At 47.5% G+C, this 19,917-nt stretch overlaps 1 protein-coding gene across 1 annotated transcript in view; it reads left to right on the plus strand.

Annotated features, from left to right (window-relative positions):
• LOC135571255 (voltage-dependent L-type calcium channel subunit alpha-1D-like) overlaps positions 1-19,917 on the plus strand; it is a 43,493-nt gene that overhangs the window by 10,512 nt on the left and 13,064 nt on the right. The window contains exon 5 of the mRNA XM_065017039.1: positions 6,895-6,998. Coding sequence (XP_064873111.1) covers positions 6,895-6,998 — 104 coding nt within the window. The remainder of the gene's footprint in view (positions 1-6,894; positions 6,999-19,917) is intronic.

The raw sequence follows: 19,917 nt of genomic DNA on the forward strand, positions 1-19,917 counted from the left end.
CTACTACCATATCACATTATGTCTCTACCATCATATCACATTATGTCTCTACCACCATATCACATTATGTCTCTACTACCATATCACATTATGTCTCTACCACCATTATCTACTACATATTACATGTCTCTACTACCATATTACATTATGTCTCTACTACCATATTACATTATGTCTCTACCACCATATCACATTATGTCTCTACTACCATATCACATTATGTCTCTACCACCATATCACATTATGTCTCTACTACCATATCACATTATGTCTCTACTACCATATTACATTATGTCTCTACCACCATATCACATTATGTCTCTACCACCATATCACATTATGTCTCTACCATCATATCACATTATGTCTCTACCACCATATCACATTATGTCTCTACTACCATATCACATTATGTCATATCACATTATGTCTCTACCACCATATCACATTATGTCTCTACCACCATATCACATTATGTCTCTACTACCATATCACATTATGTCTCTACTACCATATCACATTATGTCTCTACCACCATATCACATTATGTCTCTACTACCATATCACATTATGTCTCTACCACCATATCACATTATGTCTCTACCACCATATCACATTATGTCTCTACCACCATCCATATCACATTATGTCTCTACCACCATCCATATCACATTATGTCTCTACTACCATATCACATTATGTCTCTACCACCATATCACATTATGTCTCTACCACCATCCATATTTACATTTACATTACATTTAAGTCATTTAGCAGACGCTCTTATCCAGAGCGACTTACAAATTGGTGCATTCACCTTATGACATCCAGTGGAACAGTAGTGCATCTAAATCTTTTAAGGGGGTGAGAGGGATTACTTTATCCTATCCTAGGTATTCCTTAAAGAGGTGGGGTTTCAGGTGTCTCCGGAAGGTGGTGATTGACTCCGCTGTCCTGGCGTCGTGAGGGAGTTTGTTCCACCATTGGGGGGCCAGAGCAGCGAACAGTTTTGACTGGGCTGAGCGGGAACTGTACTTCCTCAGTGGTAGGGAGGCGAGCAGGCCAGAGGTGGATGAACGCAGTGCCCTTGTTTGGGTGTAGGGCCTGATCAGAGCCTGGAGGTACTGAGGTGCCGTTCCCCTCACAGCTCCGTAGGCAAGCACCATGGTCTTGTAGCGGATGCGAGCTTCAACTGGAAGCCAGTGGAGAGAGCGGAGGAGCGGGGTGACGTGAGAGAACTTGGGAAGGTTGAACACCAGACGGGCTGCGGCGTTCTGGATGAGTTGTAGGGGTTTAATGGCACAGGCAGGGAGCCCAGCCAACAGCGAGTTGCAGTAATCCAGACGGGAGATGACGAGTGCCTGGATTAGGACCTGCGCCGCTTCCTGTGTGAGGCAGGGTCGTACTCTGCGGATGTTGTAGCATGAACCTACAGGAACGGGCCACCGCCTTGATGTTAGTTGAGAACGACAGGGTGTTGTCCAGGATCACGCCAAGGTTCTTAGCGCTCTGGGAGGAGGACACAATGGAGTTGTCAACCGTGATGGCGAGATCATGGAACGGGCAGTCCTTCCCCGGGAGGAAGAGCAGCTCCGTCTTGCCGAGGTTCAGCTTGAGGTGGTGATCCGTCATCCACACTGATATGTCTGCCAGACATGCAGAGATGCGATTCGCCACCTGATCATCAGAAGGGGGAAAGGAGAAGATTAATTGTGTGTCGTCTGCATAGCAATGATAGGAGAGACCATGTGAGGTTATGACAGAGCCAAGTGACTTGGTGTATAGCGAGAATAGGAGAGGGCCTAGAACAGAGCCCTGGGGGACACCAGTGGTGAGCACGTGGTGTGGAGACGGATTCTCGCCACGCCACCTGGTAGGAGCGACCTGTCAGGTAGGACGCAATCCAAGCGTGGGCCGCGCCGGAGATGCCCAACTCGGAGAGGGTGGAGAGGAGGATCTGATGGTTCACAGTATCGAAGGCAGCCGATAGGTCTAGAAGGATGAGAGCAGAGGAGAGAGAGTTAGCTTTAGCAGTGCGGAGCGCCTCCGTGATACAGAGAAGAGCAGTCTCAGTTGAATGACTAGTCTTGAAACCTGACTGATTTGGATCAAGAAGGTCATTCTGAGAGAGATAGCGGGAGAGCTGGCCAAGGACGGCACGTTCAAGAGTTTTGGAGAGAAAAGAAAGAAGGCATACTGGTCTGTAGTTGTTGACATCGGAGGGATCGAGTGTAGGTTTTTTCAGAAGGGGTGCAACTCTCGCTCTCTTGAAGACGGAAGGGACGTAGCCAGCGGTCAGGGATGAGTTGATGAGCGAGGTGAGGTAAGGAGAAGGTCTCCGGAAATGGTCTGGAGAAGAGAGGAGGGGATAGGGTCAAGCGGGCAGGTTGTTGGGCGGCCGGCCGTCACAAGACAGGCGAGATTTCATCTGGAGAGAGGGGGAGAAAGAGGTCAGAGCACAGGGTAGGGCAGTGTGAGCAGAACCAGCGGTGTCGTTTGACTTAGCAAACGAGGATCGGATGTCGTCGACCTTCTTTTCAAAATGGTTGACGAAGTCATCTGCAGAGACGGAGGAGGGGGGGGGAGGGGGAGGAGGATTCAGGAGGGAGGAGAAGGTTGCAAAGAGCTTCCTAGGGTTAGAGGCAGATGCTTGGAATTTATAGTGGTAGAAAGTGGCTTTAGCAGCAGAGAGAGAAGAGGAAAATGTAGAGAGGAGGGAGTGAAAGGATGTTAGGTCCGCAGGGAGGCGAGTTTTCCTCCATTTCCGCTCGGCTGCCCGGAGCCCTGTTCTGTGAGCTCGCAATGAGTCGTTGAGCCAAGGAGCGGGAGGGGAGGACCGAGCCGGCCTGGAGGATAGGGGACATAGAGAGTCAAAGGATGCAGAAAGGGAGGAGAGGAGGGTTGAGGAGGCAGAATCAGGAGATAGGTTGGAGAAGGTTTGAGCAGAGGGAAGAGATGATAGGATGGAAGAGGAGAGAGTAGCGGGGGAGAGAGAGCGAAGGTTGGGACGGCGCGATACCATCCGAGTAGGGGCAGTGTGGGAAGTGTTGGATGAGAGCGAGAGGGAGAAGGATACAAGGTAGTGGTCGGAGACTTGGAGGGAGTTGCAATGAGGTTAGTGGAAGAACAGCATCTAGTAAAGATGAGGTCGAGCGTATTTCCTGCCTTGTGAGTAGGGGGGAAGGTGAGAGGGTGAGGTCAAAAGAGGAGAGGAGTGGAAAGAAGGAGGCAGAGAGGAATGAGTCAAAGGTAGACGTGGGGAGGTTAAAGTCGCCCAGAACTGTGAGAGGTGAGCCGTCCTCAGGAAAGGAGCTTATCAAGGCATCAAGCTCATTGATGAACTCTCCGAGGGAACCTGGAGGGCGATAAATGATAAGGATGTTAAGCTTGAAAGGGCTGGTAACTGTGACAGCATGGAATTCAAAGGAGGCGATAGACAGATGGTTAAGGGGAGAAAGAGAGAATGACCATTTGGGAGAGATGAGGATCCCGGTGCCACCACCCCGCTGACCAGAAGCTCTCGGGGTGTGCGAGAACACGTGGGCAGACGAAGAGAGAGCAGTAGGAGTAGCAGTGTTGTCTGTGGTGATCCATGTTTCCGTCAGTGCCAAGAAGTCGAGGGACTGGAGGGAGGCATAGGCTGAGATGAACTCTGCCTTGTTGGCCGCAGATCGGCAGTTCCAGAGGCTACCGGAGACCTGGAACTCCACGTGGGTCGTGCGCGCTGGGACCACCAGATTAGGGTGGCCGCGGCCACGCGGTGTGGAGCGTTTGTATGGTCTGTGCAGAGAGGAGAGAACAGGGATAGACAGACACATAGTTGACAGGCTACACCAGAGGCTACGCTAATGCAAAGGAGATTGGAATGACAAGTGGACTACACGTCTCGAGTGTTCAGAAAGTTAAGCTTACGTAGCAAGAATCTTATTGACTAAAATGATTAAAATGATACAGTACTGCTGAAGTAGGCTAGCTGGCAGAGGCTGCGTTGTTGACTATGTAGGCTAGCTGGCAGTGTCTGCGTTGTTGACACTACACTAATCAAGTCGTTCCGTAGAGTGTAATGGTTTCTACTGTGCTACTGTGCTGCTATTCGGGGCTAGCTGGCTAGCTAGCAGTGTTGATTTACGTTACGTTGCGTTAAAAGAACGACAATAGCTGGCTAGCTAACCTAGGAAATCGCTCAAGACTACACAATTATCTTTGATACAAAGACGGCTATGTAGCTAGCTATGTAGCTAGCTACGATCAAACAAATCAAGCCGTTGTACTGTAATGAAATGAAAAATGTGACACTACCTGTGGAGCGACGCGAAATGCGACCGGATTGTTGAGTGCGGAAGTTCTGTTACGTTAAGGACGACGAATAGCTGGCTAGCTAACCTCGGTAAATTAAGATAATCACTCTAAAACTACACACTCTAAACTACACAATTATCTTGGATACGAAGACAGCAAAGACAACATATCACATTATGTCTCTACTACCATATCACATTATGTCTCTACCACCATATCACATTATGTCTCTACCACCATATCACATTATGTCTCTACCACCATATCACATTATGTCTCTACTACCATATCACATTATGTCTCTACTACCATATCACATTATGTCTCTACCACCATATCACATTATGTCTCTACTACCATATCACATTATGTCTCTACTACCATATCACATTATGTCTCTACCACCATATCACATTATGTCTCTACTACCATATCACATTATGTCTCTACCACCATATCACATTATCTCTACCACCATATCACATTATGTCTCTACTACCATATCACATTATGTCTCTACCACCATCCATATCACATTATGTCTCTACCACCATATCACATTATGTCTCTATCACCATCCATATCACATTATGTCTCTACCACCATATCACATTATGTCTCTATCACCATATCACATTATGTCTCTACCACCATATCACATTATGTCTCTATCACCATCCATATCACATTATGTCTCTACTACCATATCACATTATGTCTCTACTACCATATCACATTATGTCTCTACCACCATCCATATCACATTATGTCTCTACCACCATATCACATTATGTCTCTACCACCATCCATATCACATTATGTCTCTACCACCATATCACATTATGTCTCTATCACCATCCATATCACATTATGTCTCTACCACCATATCACATTATGTCTCTATCACCATATCACATTATGTCTCTACCACCATATCACATTATGTCTCTACCACCATATCACATTATGTCTCTACTACCATATCACATTATGTCTCTACTACCATATCACATTATGTCTCTACCACCATATCACATTATGTCTCTACCACCATATCACATTATGTCTCTACTACCATATCACATTATGTCTCTACTACCATATCACATTATGTCTCTACCACCATCCATATCACATTATGTCTCTACCACCATATCACATTATGTCTCTACTACCATATCACATTATGTCTCTACCACCATATCACATTATGTCTCTACTACCATATCACATTATGTCTCTACTACCATATCACATTATGTCTCTACCACCATATCACATTATGTCTCTACTACCATATCACATTACTACACCATATCACATTATGTCTCTACTACCATATCACATTATGTCTCTACCACCATATCACATTATGTCTCTACCACCATCCATATCACATTATGTCTCTACTACCATATCACATTATGTCTCTACTACCATATCACATTATGTCTCTACCATCATATCACATTATGTCTCTACTACCATGCCGCAGCCACACACACACACACGCGCGCACGCACGCACACACACTCAAAAATCGAGCCATAACCTGTACTCTTAACCCTAACCTTAAACCTAAATCTAATTCTAACCCTAATTCTGATTCTAACCTTAACCCTAAACCCCCTAGAAATAGCATTTGGTCCCCACAAATATAGTTAAACACATACACACACACACACACACACACACACACACACACACACACACACACACACACACACACACACTGCTCTACTTAACTCTACAACGACCAGAGAGGGCTTTGTTCAAGGGTGTTTGTGATCAAGAGGCATTTGTTCACAGCTGAGATACTGTTCAGTAGTATTCTAGAGTTCTGATGATCTCTCATTGGCTCCAACGTTCTGGTTCTGTTTCCTGTCACGGGTACTTGTTGGAATTCTAGAGTGGGAGCTTGACATTGTAAATGAATTAATTAGCTCCATTGTTTGGGGTTTTGTATCTGAAGTAGCTTTACCCTTCACACGTACAAATACACACATATGAGTGCTGGCACGTACGCACACAAATACACACATATGAGTGCTGGCACGTACACACACAAATACACACATATGAGTGCTGGCACGTACACACACAAATACACACATATGAGTGCTGGCACGTACACACACAAATACACACATATGAATACACACACAAATACACACATATGAGTGCTGGCACGTACACACACAAATACACACATATGAGTGCTGGCACGTACACACACAAATACACACATATGAGTGCTGGCACGTACACACACAAATACACACATATGAGTGCTGGCACGTACACACACAAATACACAAATATGAGTGCTGGCACGTACACACACAAATACACACATATGAGTGCTGGCACGTACACACACAAATGCACACACTTCTCCAACCTTGCTGTTTTCTGCTATTGTGTTATTGTGCAATTTCTTAGCTTTGTTTATTTCCTTCATTCTTTTTTAACCCCCCTATTCTTGTCTTCCAATCACTGTCCTCTCTCTCTAAACCCCTCCTCCTCCTTCTTGTCTTCCAATCCCTGTCCTCTCTCTCTAAACTCCTCCTCCTCTTCCTTCTCTCTGTTCTCTAGATGCAAGATGCTATGGGCTATGAACTTCCCTGGGCCTATTTTGTCAGTCTCGTCATCTTTGGATCCTTTTTCGTTCTAAATCTGGTTCTGGGGGTGTTGAGCGGGTAAGAGCGCTGTGTGTGTGTGTGTGTGTGTGTGTGTGTGTGTGTGTGTGTGTGTGTGTGTGTGTGTGTGTGTGTGTGTGTGTGTGTGTGTGTGTGTGTGTGTGTGTGTGTATGTTTGCCCTCCCTGTGACCGCAGACCAGACAACAAGACTCCTGGGACAGAGAAAGAAAGGGATGAAATGAGACTATACGAAGGAGGGGAGAGGGAGGAGACACTCAGAAAGGAGGGGAGAGGGAGGAGACACTCAGAAAGGAGGGGAGAGGGAGGAGACACTCAGAAAGGAGGGGAGAGGGAGGAGACACTCAGAAAGGAGGGGAGAGGGAGACACTCAGAACAGAGGGGAGAGGGAGGAGACACTCAGAAAGGAGGGGAGAGGGAGGAGACACTCAGAAAGGAGGGGAGAGGGAGACACTCAGAACAGAGGGGAGAGGGAGGAGACACTCAGAACAGAGGGGAGAGGGAGGAGACACTCAGAACGGAGGGGAGAGGGAGGAGACACTCAGAAAGGAGGGGAGAGGGAGGAGACACTCAGAAAGGAGGGGAGAGGGAGGAGACACTCAGAAAGGAGGGGAGAGGGAGGAGACACTCAGAAATCAGAAAGGAGGGGAGAGGGAGACACTCAGAACAGAGGGGAGAGGGAGGAGACACTCAGAAAGGGGGGGAGAGGGAGGAGACACTCAGAAAGGAGGGGAGAGGGAGGAGACACTCAAACGGAGGGAGAGGGAGGAGACACTCAGAAAGGAGGGGGAGGGAGACACTCAGAACAGAGGGAGAGGGAGGAGACACTCAGAAAGGAGGGGAGAGGGAGGAGACACTCAGAAAGGAGGGGAGAGGGAGACACTCAGAACAGAGGGGAGAGGGAGGAGACACTCAGAACAGAGGGGAGAGGGAGGAGACACTCAGAACGGAGGGGAGAGGGAGGAGACACTCAGAAAGGAGGGGAGAGGGAGGAGACACTCAGAAAGGAGGGGAGAGGGAGGAGACACTCAGAAAGGAGGGGAGAGGGAGGAGACACTCAGAAAGGAGGGGAGAGGGAGACACTCAGAACAAAGGGGAGAGGGAGGACACACTCAGAAAGGAGGGGAGAGGGAGGAGACACTCAGAACAGAGGGGAGAGGGAGGAGACACTCAGAAAGGAGGGGAGAGGGAGACACTCAGAACAGAGGGGAGAGGGAGGAGACACTCAGAAAGGAGGGGAGAGGGAGGAGACACTCAGAAAGGAGGGGAGAGGGAGGAGACACTCAGAACGGAGGGGAGAGGGAGGAGACACTCAGAAAGGAGGGGAGAGGGAGGAGACACTCAGAAAGGAGGGGAGAGGGGGGAGACACTCAGAACAGAGGGGAGAGGGAGGAGACACTCAGAACGGAGGGGAGAGGGAGGAGACACTCAGAACGGAGGGGAGAGGGAGGAGACACTCAGAAAGGAGGGAGAGGGAGGAGACACTCAGAAAGGAGGGGAGAGGGGGAGACACTCAGAACAGAGGGGAGAGGGAGGAGACACTCAGAACAGAGGGGAGAGGGAGGAGACACTCAGAAAGGAGGGGAGAGGGAGGAGACACTCAGAAAGGAGGGGAGAGGGAGGAGACACTCAGAAAGGAGGGGAGAGGGAGGAGACACTCAGAAAGGAGGGGAGAGGGAGGAGACACTCAGAAAGGAGGGGAGAGGGAGGAGACACTCAGAACGGAGGGGCTCCGAAATCTGGAAAAACTAATCTGCCGTTCAAACGAAGCCAGCATCTACTTCATTAATATAGACATTCCAAACCCTACGAAAACTCCATCCAAAAATTAATTCAGTCATTTCAGTGAAAGGCTCCACAAGGCTTCAGTCATTTCAGTGAAAGGCTCCACAAGGCTTCAATCACCTGTGACAGGTCGACAGAGGGTCTGACATGTTACCTTAGGCTCTAGTCACAGTGGAAAGGTAGGTTTATATGCATCTTTAGAGAAGCCAATAGATATAGCCTCAAGGGACAGGTTCAGGAGCGGGTCAATGCAAGGGATTATGGGTAGGGAGAGGAGGAGGAGGTGAAGAAAGGAGGAGGAGGAGAGGAGTTTTTGGGAATGTAATGCCCAGTATCAGGTAGAAACCGTGTGTGTGTGTGTGTGTGTGTGTGTGTGTGTGTGTGTGTGTGTGTGTGTGTGTGTGTGTGTGTGTGTGTGTGTGTGTGTGTGTGTGTGTGGATAGGTTGACGTGTGCGTTGACGTGTGTCGTACCGGCCGTATGGTAATCCCAACCACCTGTCTGTCCGCTTTATGGTAATATGTCCTGAGTGGTTGCCGGGGGTGACGTGATGTCACAACCTCTCAACGCATGCTGGTGTTCCCACAGGAGAGTCACACAGTGTTCACAGAGAGAGAGAGAGCTGGACATTTTCTCTCCATCCTCTGCTGTCTCTCTTTCTCTCTCTTTCTCTCTCTCTCTTTCTCTCTTTCTCTCTCTCTCTCTCTCTCTCTCTCTCTCTCTCTCTCTCTCTCTCTCTCTCTCTCTCTCTCTCTCTCTCTCTCTCTCTCTCTCTCTCTCTCTCTCTCTTTCTCTCTCTCTCTCTTTCTCTCTTTCTCTCTCTCTCTCTCTCTCTCTCTCTCTCTCTCTCTCTCTCTCTCTCTCTCTCTCTCTGTCCTCTCTCCCCTCTCCCTCCCTATATCTCCTCTCCTTTCTCTCCCTCTTCCCCCCTCTCTCTCTCTCTCTCTCCTCTCTGTCCTCTTTCCCCTCTCCCTCCCTATATCTCCTCTCCCTATATCTCCTCTTCCATCTCTCTCCTTTCTCCTCCTTCTCTCTCTCTCCTCTCTTTCCTCTTTCCCCTCTCCCTCCCTATATCTCCTCTCCCTATATCTCCTCTTCTCTCTCTCTCCTTTCTCCTCCCTTCTCTCTCTCTCCTCTCTTTCCTCTTTCCCCTCTCCCTCCCTATATCTCCTCTCCCTATATCTCCTCTTCTCTCTCTCTCCTTTCTGTTCTCTCTTTGCCCTCTCCCTTCTCTCTCTCCTTTTCTCTCTCCTTTCTCCTTCTCTCTCTCCTCCTCCCCCCATTCATCACTACATTGGGAGAAGTCAGTACTGTAGATAAACCTTTCCTCTCCTCCTCTGTGTGGTTCAACCCAGGCATCCCCCCCTGGGGCGCTCCTACTCACTTAAAAACCTTTTCTCTCCCATTTAAAACCCACTGGCTTTGTTTCTGCAGTATAAAACTCACTCCTGCAGGTGGTCCCCGTTTTCTGGTTTTACCCAACGCTGAGTCATGTTGCCAAGTATAAGACGTACACACACACACACACACACACACACACACACACACACACACACACACACACACACACACACACACACACACACACACACAGTCGAGAAACGCAGTGATAAATTATTTAGACTCAGGTTGATTTAGAGGTACACTCTTAGAAATAAAGGTACTATCTAAAACCTAAAAGGGTGATTCGTCTGTCCCCATAGGAGAACCATTTGAAAAAAAACATTTGGGTTCAATGTAGAGCCCTTCTACAGAGGGTTCTATATGGAACCCAAAAGGGTTCTGACTGAAACCAAAAAGGGTTCTTTCTGAAACCAAAAGGGTTCTGACTGAAACCAAAAAGGGTTCTACCTGGAACCCAAAAGGGTTCTGCCTGGAACCAAAAAGGGTTTTACCTGGAACCAAAAAGGGTTCTGCCTGGAACCAAAAAGGGTTCTGACTGAAACCAAAAAGGGTTCTACCTGGAACCCAAAAGGGCTTCTACCTGGAACCAAAAAGGGTTCTGCCTGGAACCAAAAAGGGTTCTTTCTGGAACCAAAAAGGGTTTTACCTGGAACCAAAAAGGGTTCTGACTGAAACCAAAAAGGGTTCTACCTGGAACCCAAAAGGGCTTCTACCTGGAACCAAAAAGGGTTCTGCCTGGAACCAAAAAGGGTTCTTTCTGGAACCAAAAAGGGTTTTACCTGGAACCAAAAAGGGTTCTACCTGGAACCCAAAAGGCTTCTACCTGGAAGCAAAAAGGGTTCTGCCTGGAACCAAAAAGGGTTCTTTCTGGAACCAAAAAGGGTTCTACATGGAACCCAAAAGGTTCTGACTGAAACCAAAAAGGGTTCTTTCTGGAACCAAAAAGGGTTTTACCTGGAACCAAAAAGGGTTCTGCCTGGAACCAAAAAGGGTTCTTTCTGGAACTAAAAAGGGTTTTACCTGGAACCAAAAAGGGTTCTGCCTGGAACCAAAAAGGGTTCTCCTGACCTACAGTATAGGGACAGCTGAAGAACAATTTTGGAACCCTTTTTTCTAAGAGTGTAGAAACAATACAAGTTTCATTTTTTAAATCTGAGGAGCGTTGGAATTGGAATCTTCCTGGTAACTAAGCGGTAACTAAGGTTATTATGGGCTGGTCTGTGAGGTATAACACATGGGGACTAACTTGGTTCGTCTGTGTAACATCATTTTGTGTTAGCCCACTGAGCTTAAGCCCAGTGGTGGAAAAAGTATGCAATTGTCATACTTGAGTAAAAGTAAAGATACCTTAATAGAAAATGACTCAAGTAACAGTGAAAGTCACCCAGTAAAATACTACTTGAGTAAAAAGTCTAAAAGTATTTGGTTTTAAATATACTTAAGTATCAAAACCAAGTGTAATTGCTAAAATATACTGAAGTATCAAAAGTAAAAGTCTAAAGTATTTAAAATGACTCATATTAATGAAACCATACAGCACCATCTTCTTGTTTTTTAATGTACAGATAGCCAGCGACACTCCAACACTCAGACATCATTTACAACAAAGCTTTTGTGTTTAGTGAATCCGCCAGATCAGAGGCAGTAGGGATGACCAGGGATGTTCTCTGTTTAGTGAGTCCTCCAGATCAGAGGCAGTAGGGATGACCAGGGATGTTCTCTGTTTAGTGAGTCCTCCAGATCAGAGGTAGTAGGGATGACCAGGGATGTTCTCTGTTTAGTGAGTCCTCCAGATCAGAGGCAGTAGGGATGACCAGGGATGTTCTCTGTTTAGTTTCCAGATCAGAGGCAGTAGGGATGACCAGGGATGTTCTCCAGATCCTCCAGATCAGAGGCAGTAGGGATGACCAGGGATGTTCTCTGTTTAGTGAATCCGCCAGATCAGAGGCAGTAGGGATGACCAGGGATGTTCTCTGTTTAGTGAGTCCTCAGATGACCAGAGAGTCCTCCAGATAGGGATGACCAGGGATGTTCTCTGTTTAGTGAGTCCTCCAGATCAGAGGCAGTAGGGATGACCAGGGATGTTCTCTGTTTGACCAGGGATGTGAGTCCTCCAGATCAGAGGCAGTAGGGATGACCAGGGATGTTCTCTGTTTTGAATCCTCCAGATGAGGGATGACCAGGGATGTTCTCTGTTTAGTGAGTCCGCCAGATCAGAGGCAGTAGGGATGACCAGGGATGTTCTCTGTTTAGTGAATCCGCCAGATCAGAGGCAGTAGGGATGACCAGGGATGTTCTCTGTTTTTAGTGAATCCAGGGATGTTCCAGATCAGAGGCAGTAGGGATGACCAGGGATGTTCTCTGTTTAGTGAGTCCTCCAGATCAGAGGCAGTAGGGATGACCAGGGATGTTCTCTTGTGAGTCTCTGTTTAGTGAGTCCTCCAGATCAGAGGTAGTAGGGATGACCAGGGATGTTCTCTGTTTAGTGAGTCCTCCAGATCAGAGGCAGTAGGGATGACCAGGGATGTTCTCTGTTTAGTGAATCCTCCAGATCAGAGGCAGTAGGGATGACCAGGGATGTTCTCTGTTTAGTGAGTCCTCCAGATCAGAGGCAGTAGGGATGACCAGGGATGTTCTCTGTTTAGTGAGTCCTCCAGATCAGAGGCAGTAGGGATGACCAGGGATGTTCTCTGTTTAGTGAGTCCTCCAGATCAGAGGCAGTAGGGATGACCAGGGATGTTCTCTGTTTAGTGAGTCCTCCAGATCAGAGGCAGTAGGGATGACCAGGGATGTTCTCTGTTTAGTGAATCCTCCAGATCAGAGGCAGTAGGGATGACCAGGGATGTTCTCTTTTTAGTGAGTCCTCCAGATCAGAGGTAGTAGGGATGACCAGGGATGTTCTCTGTTTAGTGAGTCCATCCAGATCAGATCAGAGGCAGTAGCAGAGGTAGAGATGACCAGGGATGTTCTCTGTTTAGTGAGAGATCAGAGGCAGTAGGGATGACCAGATGTTCTCTGTTTAGTGAGTCCTCCAGATCAGAGGCAGTAGGGATGACCAGGGATGTTCTCTGTTTAGTGAGTCCTCCAGATCAGAGGCAGTAGGGATGACCAGGGATGTTCTCTGTTTAGTGAGTCCTCCAGATCAGGGATGTTCTCTGTTTAGTGAGGCAGTCAGGGATAGGGATGACCAGGGATGTTCTCTGTTTAGTGAATCCTCCAGATCAGAGGCAGTAGGGATGACCAGGGATGTTCTCTTTTTAGTGAGTCCTCCAGATCAGAGGTAGTAGGGATGACCAGGGATGTTCTCTGTTTAGTGAGTCCAGGATGTTCTCAGATCAGAGGCAGGGATGACCAGGGATGTTCTCTGTTTAGTGAGTCCTCCAGATCAGAGGCAGTAGGGATGACCAGGGATGTTCTCTGTTTAGTGAGTCCTCCAGATCAGAGGCAGTAGGGATGACCAGGGATGTTCTCTGTTTAGTGAGTCCTCCAGATCAGAGGCAGTAGGGATGACCAGGGATGTTCTCTGTTTAGTGTGTGAATTGGACTATTTTCCTGTCCCTCTAAGCATTCAAAATGTAATGAGCACTTTTGGGTGTCAGGGAAAATGTTTGGAGTAAAAAGTACAGTATTTTCTTGAGGAATGTAGTGAAGTAAAAGTTGTAAAAAATATAAAAAGCAAAGTACCGATACCAACAAAAACAACTTAAGAAGTACTTTAAAGTACACTGCTCAAAAAAATAACTTAAGAAGTACTTTAAAGTACACTGCTCAAAAAAATACAGGGAACACTAAAATAACACATCCTAGATCTGAATTCAATATTCTTATTAAATACTGTTTTCTTTACATAGTTGAATGTGCTGACAACAAAATCACACAAATTATCAATGGAAATCAAATGTATCAACCCATGGAGCTCTGGATTTGGAGTCACAATCAAAATTAAAGTGGAAAACCACACTACAGGCTGATCCAACTTTGATGTAATGTCCTTAAAACAAGTCAAAATGAGGCTCAGTAGTGTGTGTGGCCTCCACGTGCCTGTATGACCTCCCTACAACGCCTGGGCATGCTCCTGATGAGGTGGCGGATGGTCTCCTGAGGGATCTCCTCCCAGACCTGGACTAAAGCGTCCGCCAACTCCTGGACAGTCTGTGGTGCAACGTGGCATTGGTGGATGGAGCGAGACATGATGTCCCAGATGTGCTCAATTGGATTCAGGTCTGGGGAACGGGCGGGCCAGTCCATAGCATCAATGCCTTCCTCTTGCAGGAACTGCTGACACACTCCAGCCACATGAGGTCTAGCATTGTCTTGCATTAGGAGGAACCCAGGGCCAACCGCACCAGCATATGGTCTCACAAGGGGTCTGAGGATCTCATCTCGGTACCTAATGGCAGTCAGGCTACCTCTAGCGAGCACATGGAGGGCTGTGCGGCCCCCCAAAGAAATGCCACCCCACACCATGACTGACCTACCGCCAAACCAGTCATGCTGGAGGATGTTGCAGGCAGCAGAATGTTCTCCACAGCGTCTCCAGACTCTGTCACGTCTGTCACGTGCTCAGTGTGAACCTGCTTTCATCTGTGAAGAACACAGGGCGCCAGTGGCGAATTTGCCAATCTTGGTGTTCTCTGGCAAATGCCTAACGTCCTGCACGGTGTTGGCCTGTAAGCACAACCCCCACATGTGGACATCGGGCCCTCATACCACCCTCATGGAGTCTGTTTCTGACCGTTTGAGCAGGCACATGCACATTTGTGGCCTGCTGGAGGTCATTTTGCAGGGCTCTGGCAGTGCTCCTCCTGCTCCACCTTGCACAAAGGCGGAGGTAGCGGTCCTGCTGCTGGGTTGTTGCCCTCCTACGGCCTCCTCCACGTCTCCTGATGTACTGGCCTGTCTCCTGGTAGCGCCTCCATGCTCTGGACACTACGCTGACAGACACAGCAAACCTTCTTGCCACAGCTCGCATTGATGTGCCATCCTGGATGAGCTGCACTACCTGAGCCACTTATGTGGGTTGTAGACTCCGTCTCATGCTACCACTAGAGTGAAAGCACCGCCAGCATTCAAAAGTGACCAAAACATCAGCCAGGAAGCATAGGAACTGAGAAGTGGTCTGTGGTCCCCACCTGCAGAACCACTCCTTTATTGGGGGTGTCTTGCTAATTGCCTATACGTTCCACCTGTTGTCTATTCCATTTGCACAACAGCATGTGAAATGTATTGTCATTCAGTGTTGCTTCCTAAGTGGACAGTTTGATTTCACAGAAGTGTTATTGACTTGGAGTTACATTGTGTTGTTTAAGTGTTCCCTGTATTTTTACTTAAGTACTTTACATCTCTGCTTTAGCCTAGGTAGCCAATCAGGTCTCGAGGTCTCAGACAAGGGTTACTCCATTACACACACACACACACATCGCGGGCAGGTCCAGTGGAGTCTTGTTGCTCTGTGTGTGTTGAAGGGACATTAACTGTTGTTGCTATGTGTTGGAGGGACATTAACTGTTGTTGCTATGTGTTGGAGGGACATTAACTGTTGTTGCTATGTGTTGGAGGGACATTAACTGTTGTTGCTATGTGTTGAAGGGACATTAACTCTTGTTGCTATGTGTTGGAGGGACATTAACTGTTGTTGCTATGTGTTGAAGGGACATTAACTCTTGTTGCTACTGTTGTTGCTGTGTGTTGAAGGGACATTAACTCTTGTTGCTGTGTGTTGGAGGGACATTAACTCTTGTTGCTATGTGTTGAAGGGACATTAACTCTTGTTGCTATGTGTTGAAGGGACATTAACTCTTGTTGCTATGTGTTGGAGGGACATTAACTGTTGTTGCTATGTGTTGGAGGGACATTAACTGTTGTTGCTATGTGTTGAAGGGACATTAACTGTTGTTGCTGTGTGTTGAAGGGACATTAACTCTTGTTGCTACGTGTTGAAGGGACATTAACTCTTGTTGCTATGTGTTGAAGGGACATTAACTCTGCCCTGCCTCCTCTCTCCTATCTCTTCCCAGGTCAACGACGCCGTAGGGAGTGGCTGGCCCTGGCTCTATTTTGTCACGCTAATCATCATAGGGTCATTTTTTGTGCTTAACTTGGTGTTGGGGGTGTTGAGCGGGTAAGAACCGGTTCTACTGCAGGTTCTAATGGAGCCTGGCCTCTTCCTCTTCCTCTTCGGCTGACTGTCTGACTGGGTTCTGCTGTGGCCTTTTCTCCCTGCTTGTCTGACTGGTTCTACCATGGCCTCTTCTGTCTGTCTGTCTGTCTGTCTGTCTGTCTGTCTGTCTGTCTGTCTGTCTGTCTGTCTGTCTGTCTGTCTGTCTGTCTGTCTGTCTGACTGTCTGTCTGTCTGTCTGTCTGTGTCTGTCTGTCTGTCTGTCTGTCTGTCTGTCTGTCTGTCTGTCTGTCTGTCTGTCTGTCTGTCTATCTGACTGTCTGACTGACTGGTGATACCATGGCCTCTTCTGTCTGTCTGACTGACTGGTGATATGGCCTCTTCTGTCTGTCTGACTGGCTGGTTCTAATATGGCCTCTGGTATTCTCTGCTTGACTGACTGACCGCTCCTCTGGTCTGCCTGCTTGAAGGACTGATGATTATTATTCAACCTGTTCTCTTTGCCTAAGTGACTGGTTCTGCTGTTCTTCTTCCAGCCTGACTTACAGACTGTTACCGTTGTCTTTCTGACTAGTTCAAATGTGGCCTCTTCTTGATACCTGACTGACTTGTTCTACTGTTGGCTCTGACTGACTGGTTCTACTGTTGGTCTGGTCTGACTGACTGGTTCTAAGTCTCCTCTCTGACTGACTGGTTCTACTGTTGGTCTCCTCTCTCTGACTGGTTCTACTGTTCTCTTCTCCTCTGACTGACTGACTGGTTCTACTCTGGTCTCCTCCTTGACTGACTGACTGGTTCTACTGTTGGTCTCCTCTCTGACTGACTGGTTCTACTGTTGGTCTCTTTGACTGACTGACTGGTTCTGCTTGGTCTCTGACTTCCAGCCTTACAGACTGGTTACCGTTGTCTCTGACTGACTAGTTCAAATGTGGCCTCTTCTTGATACCTGACTGACTTGTTCTACTGTTGGTCTCCTCTCTGACTGACTGACTGGTTCTACTGTTGGTCTCCTCTCTGACTGACTGGTTCTACTGTTGGTCTCCTCTCTGACTGACTGGTTCTACTGTTGGTCTCCTCTCTGACTGACTGGTTCTACTGTTGGTCTCCTCTCTGACTGACTGGTTCTACTGTTGGTCTCCTCTCTGACTGACTGACTGGTTCTACTGTTGGTCTCCTCTCTGACTGACTGACTGGTTCTACTGTTGGTCTCCTGTCTTACTGACTGGTTCTACTGTTGGTCTCCTCTCTGACTGACTGGTTCTACTGTTGGTCTCCTCTCTGACTGACTGACTGGTTCTACTGTTGGTCTCCTCTCTGACTGATTGGTTCTGCTGTTGGTCTCCTCTCTGACTGACTGACTGGTTCTACTGTTGGTCTCTGACTGACTGACTGGTTCTACTGTTGGTCTCCTCTCTGAAGGTCGAGAGCCATGCGTCCTCCGAAACACGACCCGCCAAGCCGCACTACTTCTTGACACACTGCTCTCTTAACCTGGAAGCCAGCCGCACCAATGTGTCGGAGGAAACACCGTATAGATGGTGACTGAAGTCATGCACCGGGCCCGCCACAAGGAGCAGCTAGATCCCGTTCGGACAAGGACATCCCAGCCGGGAGAACCCTCCCCTAAATCGGACGACGCTGGGACAATTGTGCCCCGCCTCATGGGTCTCCCGGTCGCAGCCAGCTGTGACACAGCCCGGGATCGAGCCCGGGTCTGTAGTGACACCTCTAGCACTGCGATGCAGTGCCTTAGACCGCTGCGCCACTCGGGAGTTCATCCAGCCTGACTTACTGACTAACTGACTAGTTAAACTTTGGCCTTTTCTTCCAGCCTGACTTACTGACTGCTCCTATTTCTGACTGACTGACTTGCTGACTGTCTCTCCACCTCCTCTCCTCTACCTCTTCCTGATAAACCACTCTATTCTAGTCTCATGCTTTTAGTTGGGATGGATGCTGCTGTTATTGCTGTTGGCTGGGGGAATACAGGGACCTATTAAAGCCCATCTATAATGTACGATGTCTTAAGATGTGTCTATAATATGTTTAAAGTTGTTTGTCATGACAACATTCATGATCTTTAGCACCTGTATGTCTGACTTTGTTTTCATGTGTATATCCACCGTATCTCTGTTTTCTGTTGTTTGCATGCTTCACACTCAACATTTAGTCCCCAAAAATGCCATAGATTCCCGCTTAGAATGTGAATCCACATCAATCCTAAATAGACATCAGAGAACAGAGGGAGAGGATAGGGAGACATACAGTGCCTTGCGAAAGTATTCGGCCCCCTTGAACTTTGCGACCTTTTGCCACATTTCAGGCTTCAAACATAAAGATATAAAACTATTTTTTTGTGAAGAATCAACAACAAGTGGGGCACAATCATGAAGTAGAACGACATTTATTGGATATTTCAAACTTTTTTAACAAATCAAAAACTGAAAAATTGGGCGTGCAAAATTATTCAGCCCCTTTACTTTCAGTGCAGCAAACTCTCTCCAGAAGTTCAGTGAGGATCTCTGAATGATCCAATGTTGACCTAAATGACTAATGATGATAAATACAATCCACCTGTGTGTAATCAAGTCTCCGTATAAATGCGCCTGCACTGTGATAGTCTCAGAGGTCCGTTAAAAGCGCAGAGAGAACATGAAGAACATGAAGAACAAAGAACACACCAGGCAGGTCCGAGACAGGCGCCGACAGAGATGGCCGCCTCGCTTCGCGTTCCTAGGAAACTATGCAGTTTTTTGTTTTTTTACTTGTTATTTCTTACATTAGTACCCCAGGTCATCTTAGGTTTCATTACATACAGTCGAGAAGAACTACTGAATATAAGATCAGCGTCAACTCACCATCAGTACGACCAAGAATATGTTTTCCGCGACGCGGATCCTGTGTTCTGCCTTACAAACAGGACAACGGAATGGATCGCATGCAGCGACCCAAGAAAACGACTCCGAAAAAGAGGGAAACGTAGCGGTCTTCTGGTCAGACTCCGGACAAGGGCACATCGCGCACCACTCCCCAGCATTCTTCTTGCCAATGTCCAGTCTCTTGACAACAAGGTTGATGAAATCCGAGCAAGGGTAGCATTCCAGAGGGACATCAGAGACTGCAACGTTCTCTGCTTCACGGAAACATGGCTTACTGGGAAGACGCTATCCGATGCGGTGCAGCCAACGGGTTTCTCCACGCATCGCGCCGACAGAAACAAACATCTTTCTGGTAAGAAGAGTGGCGGGGCGTATGCCTCATGACTAACGAGACATGGTGTGATGAAGGAAACATACAGGAACTCAAATCCTTCTGTTCACCTGATTTAGAATTCCTCACAATCAAATGTAGACCGCATTATCTTCCAAGAGAATTCTCTTCGATTATAATCACAGCCGTATATATCCCCCAAGCAGACACATCGATGGCTCTGAACGAACTTTATTTAACTCTTTGCAAACTGGAAACCATTTATCCGGAGGCTGCATTCATTGTAGCTGGGGATTTTAACAAAGCTAATCTGAAAACAAGACTCCCTAAATTTTATCAGCATATCGATTGCGCAACCAGGGGTGGTAAAACCTTGGATCATTGTTACTCTAACTTCCGCGACGCATATAAGGCCCTGCCCCGCCCCCTTTCGGAAAAGCTGAC

Source organism: Oncorhynchus nerka, unplaced genomic scaffold (genome assembly GCF_034236695.1).
Source record: "Oncorhynchus nerka isolate Pitt River unplaced genomic scaffold, Oner_Uvic_2.0 unplaced_scaffold_554, whole genome shotgun sequence".
Classification (NCBI taxonomy): Eukaryota; Metazoa; Chordata; class Actinopteri; order Salmoniformes; family Salmonidae; genus Oncorhynchus; species Oncorhynchus nerka.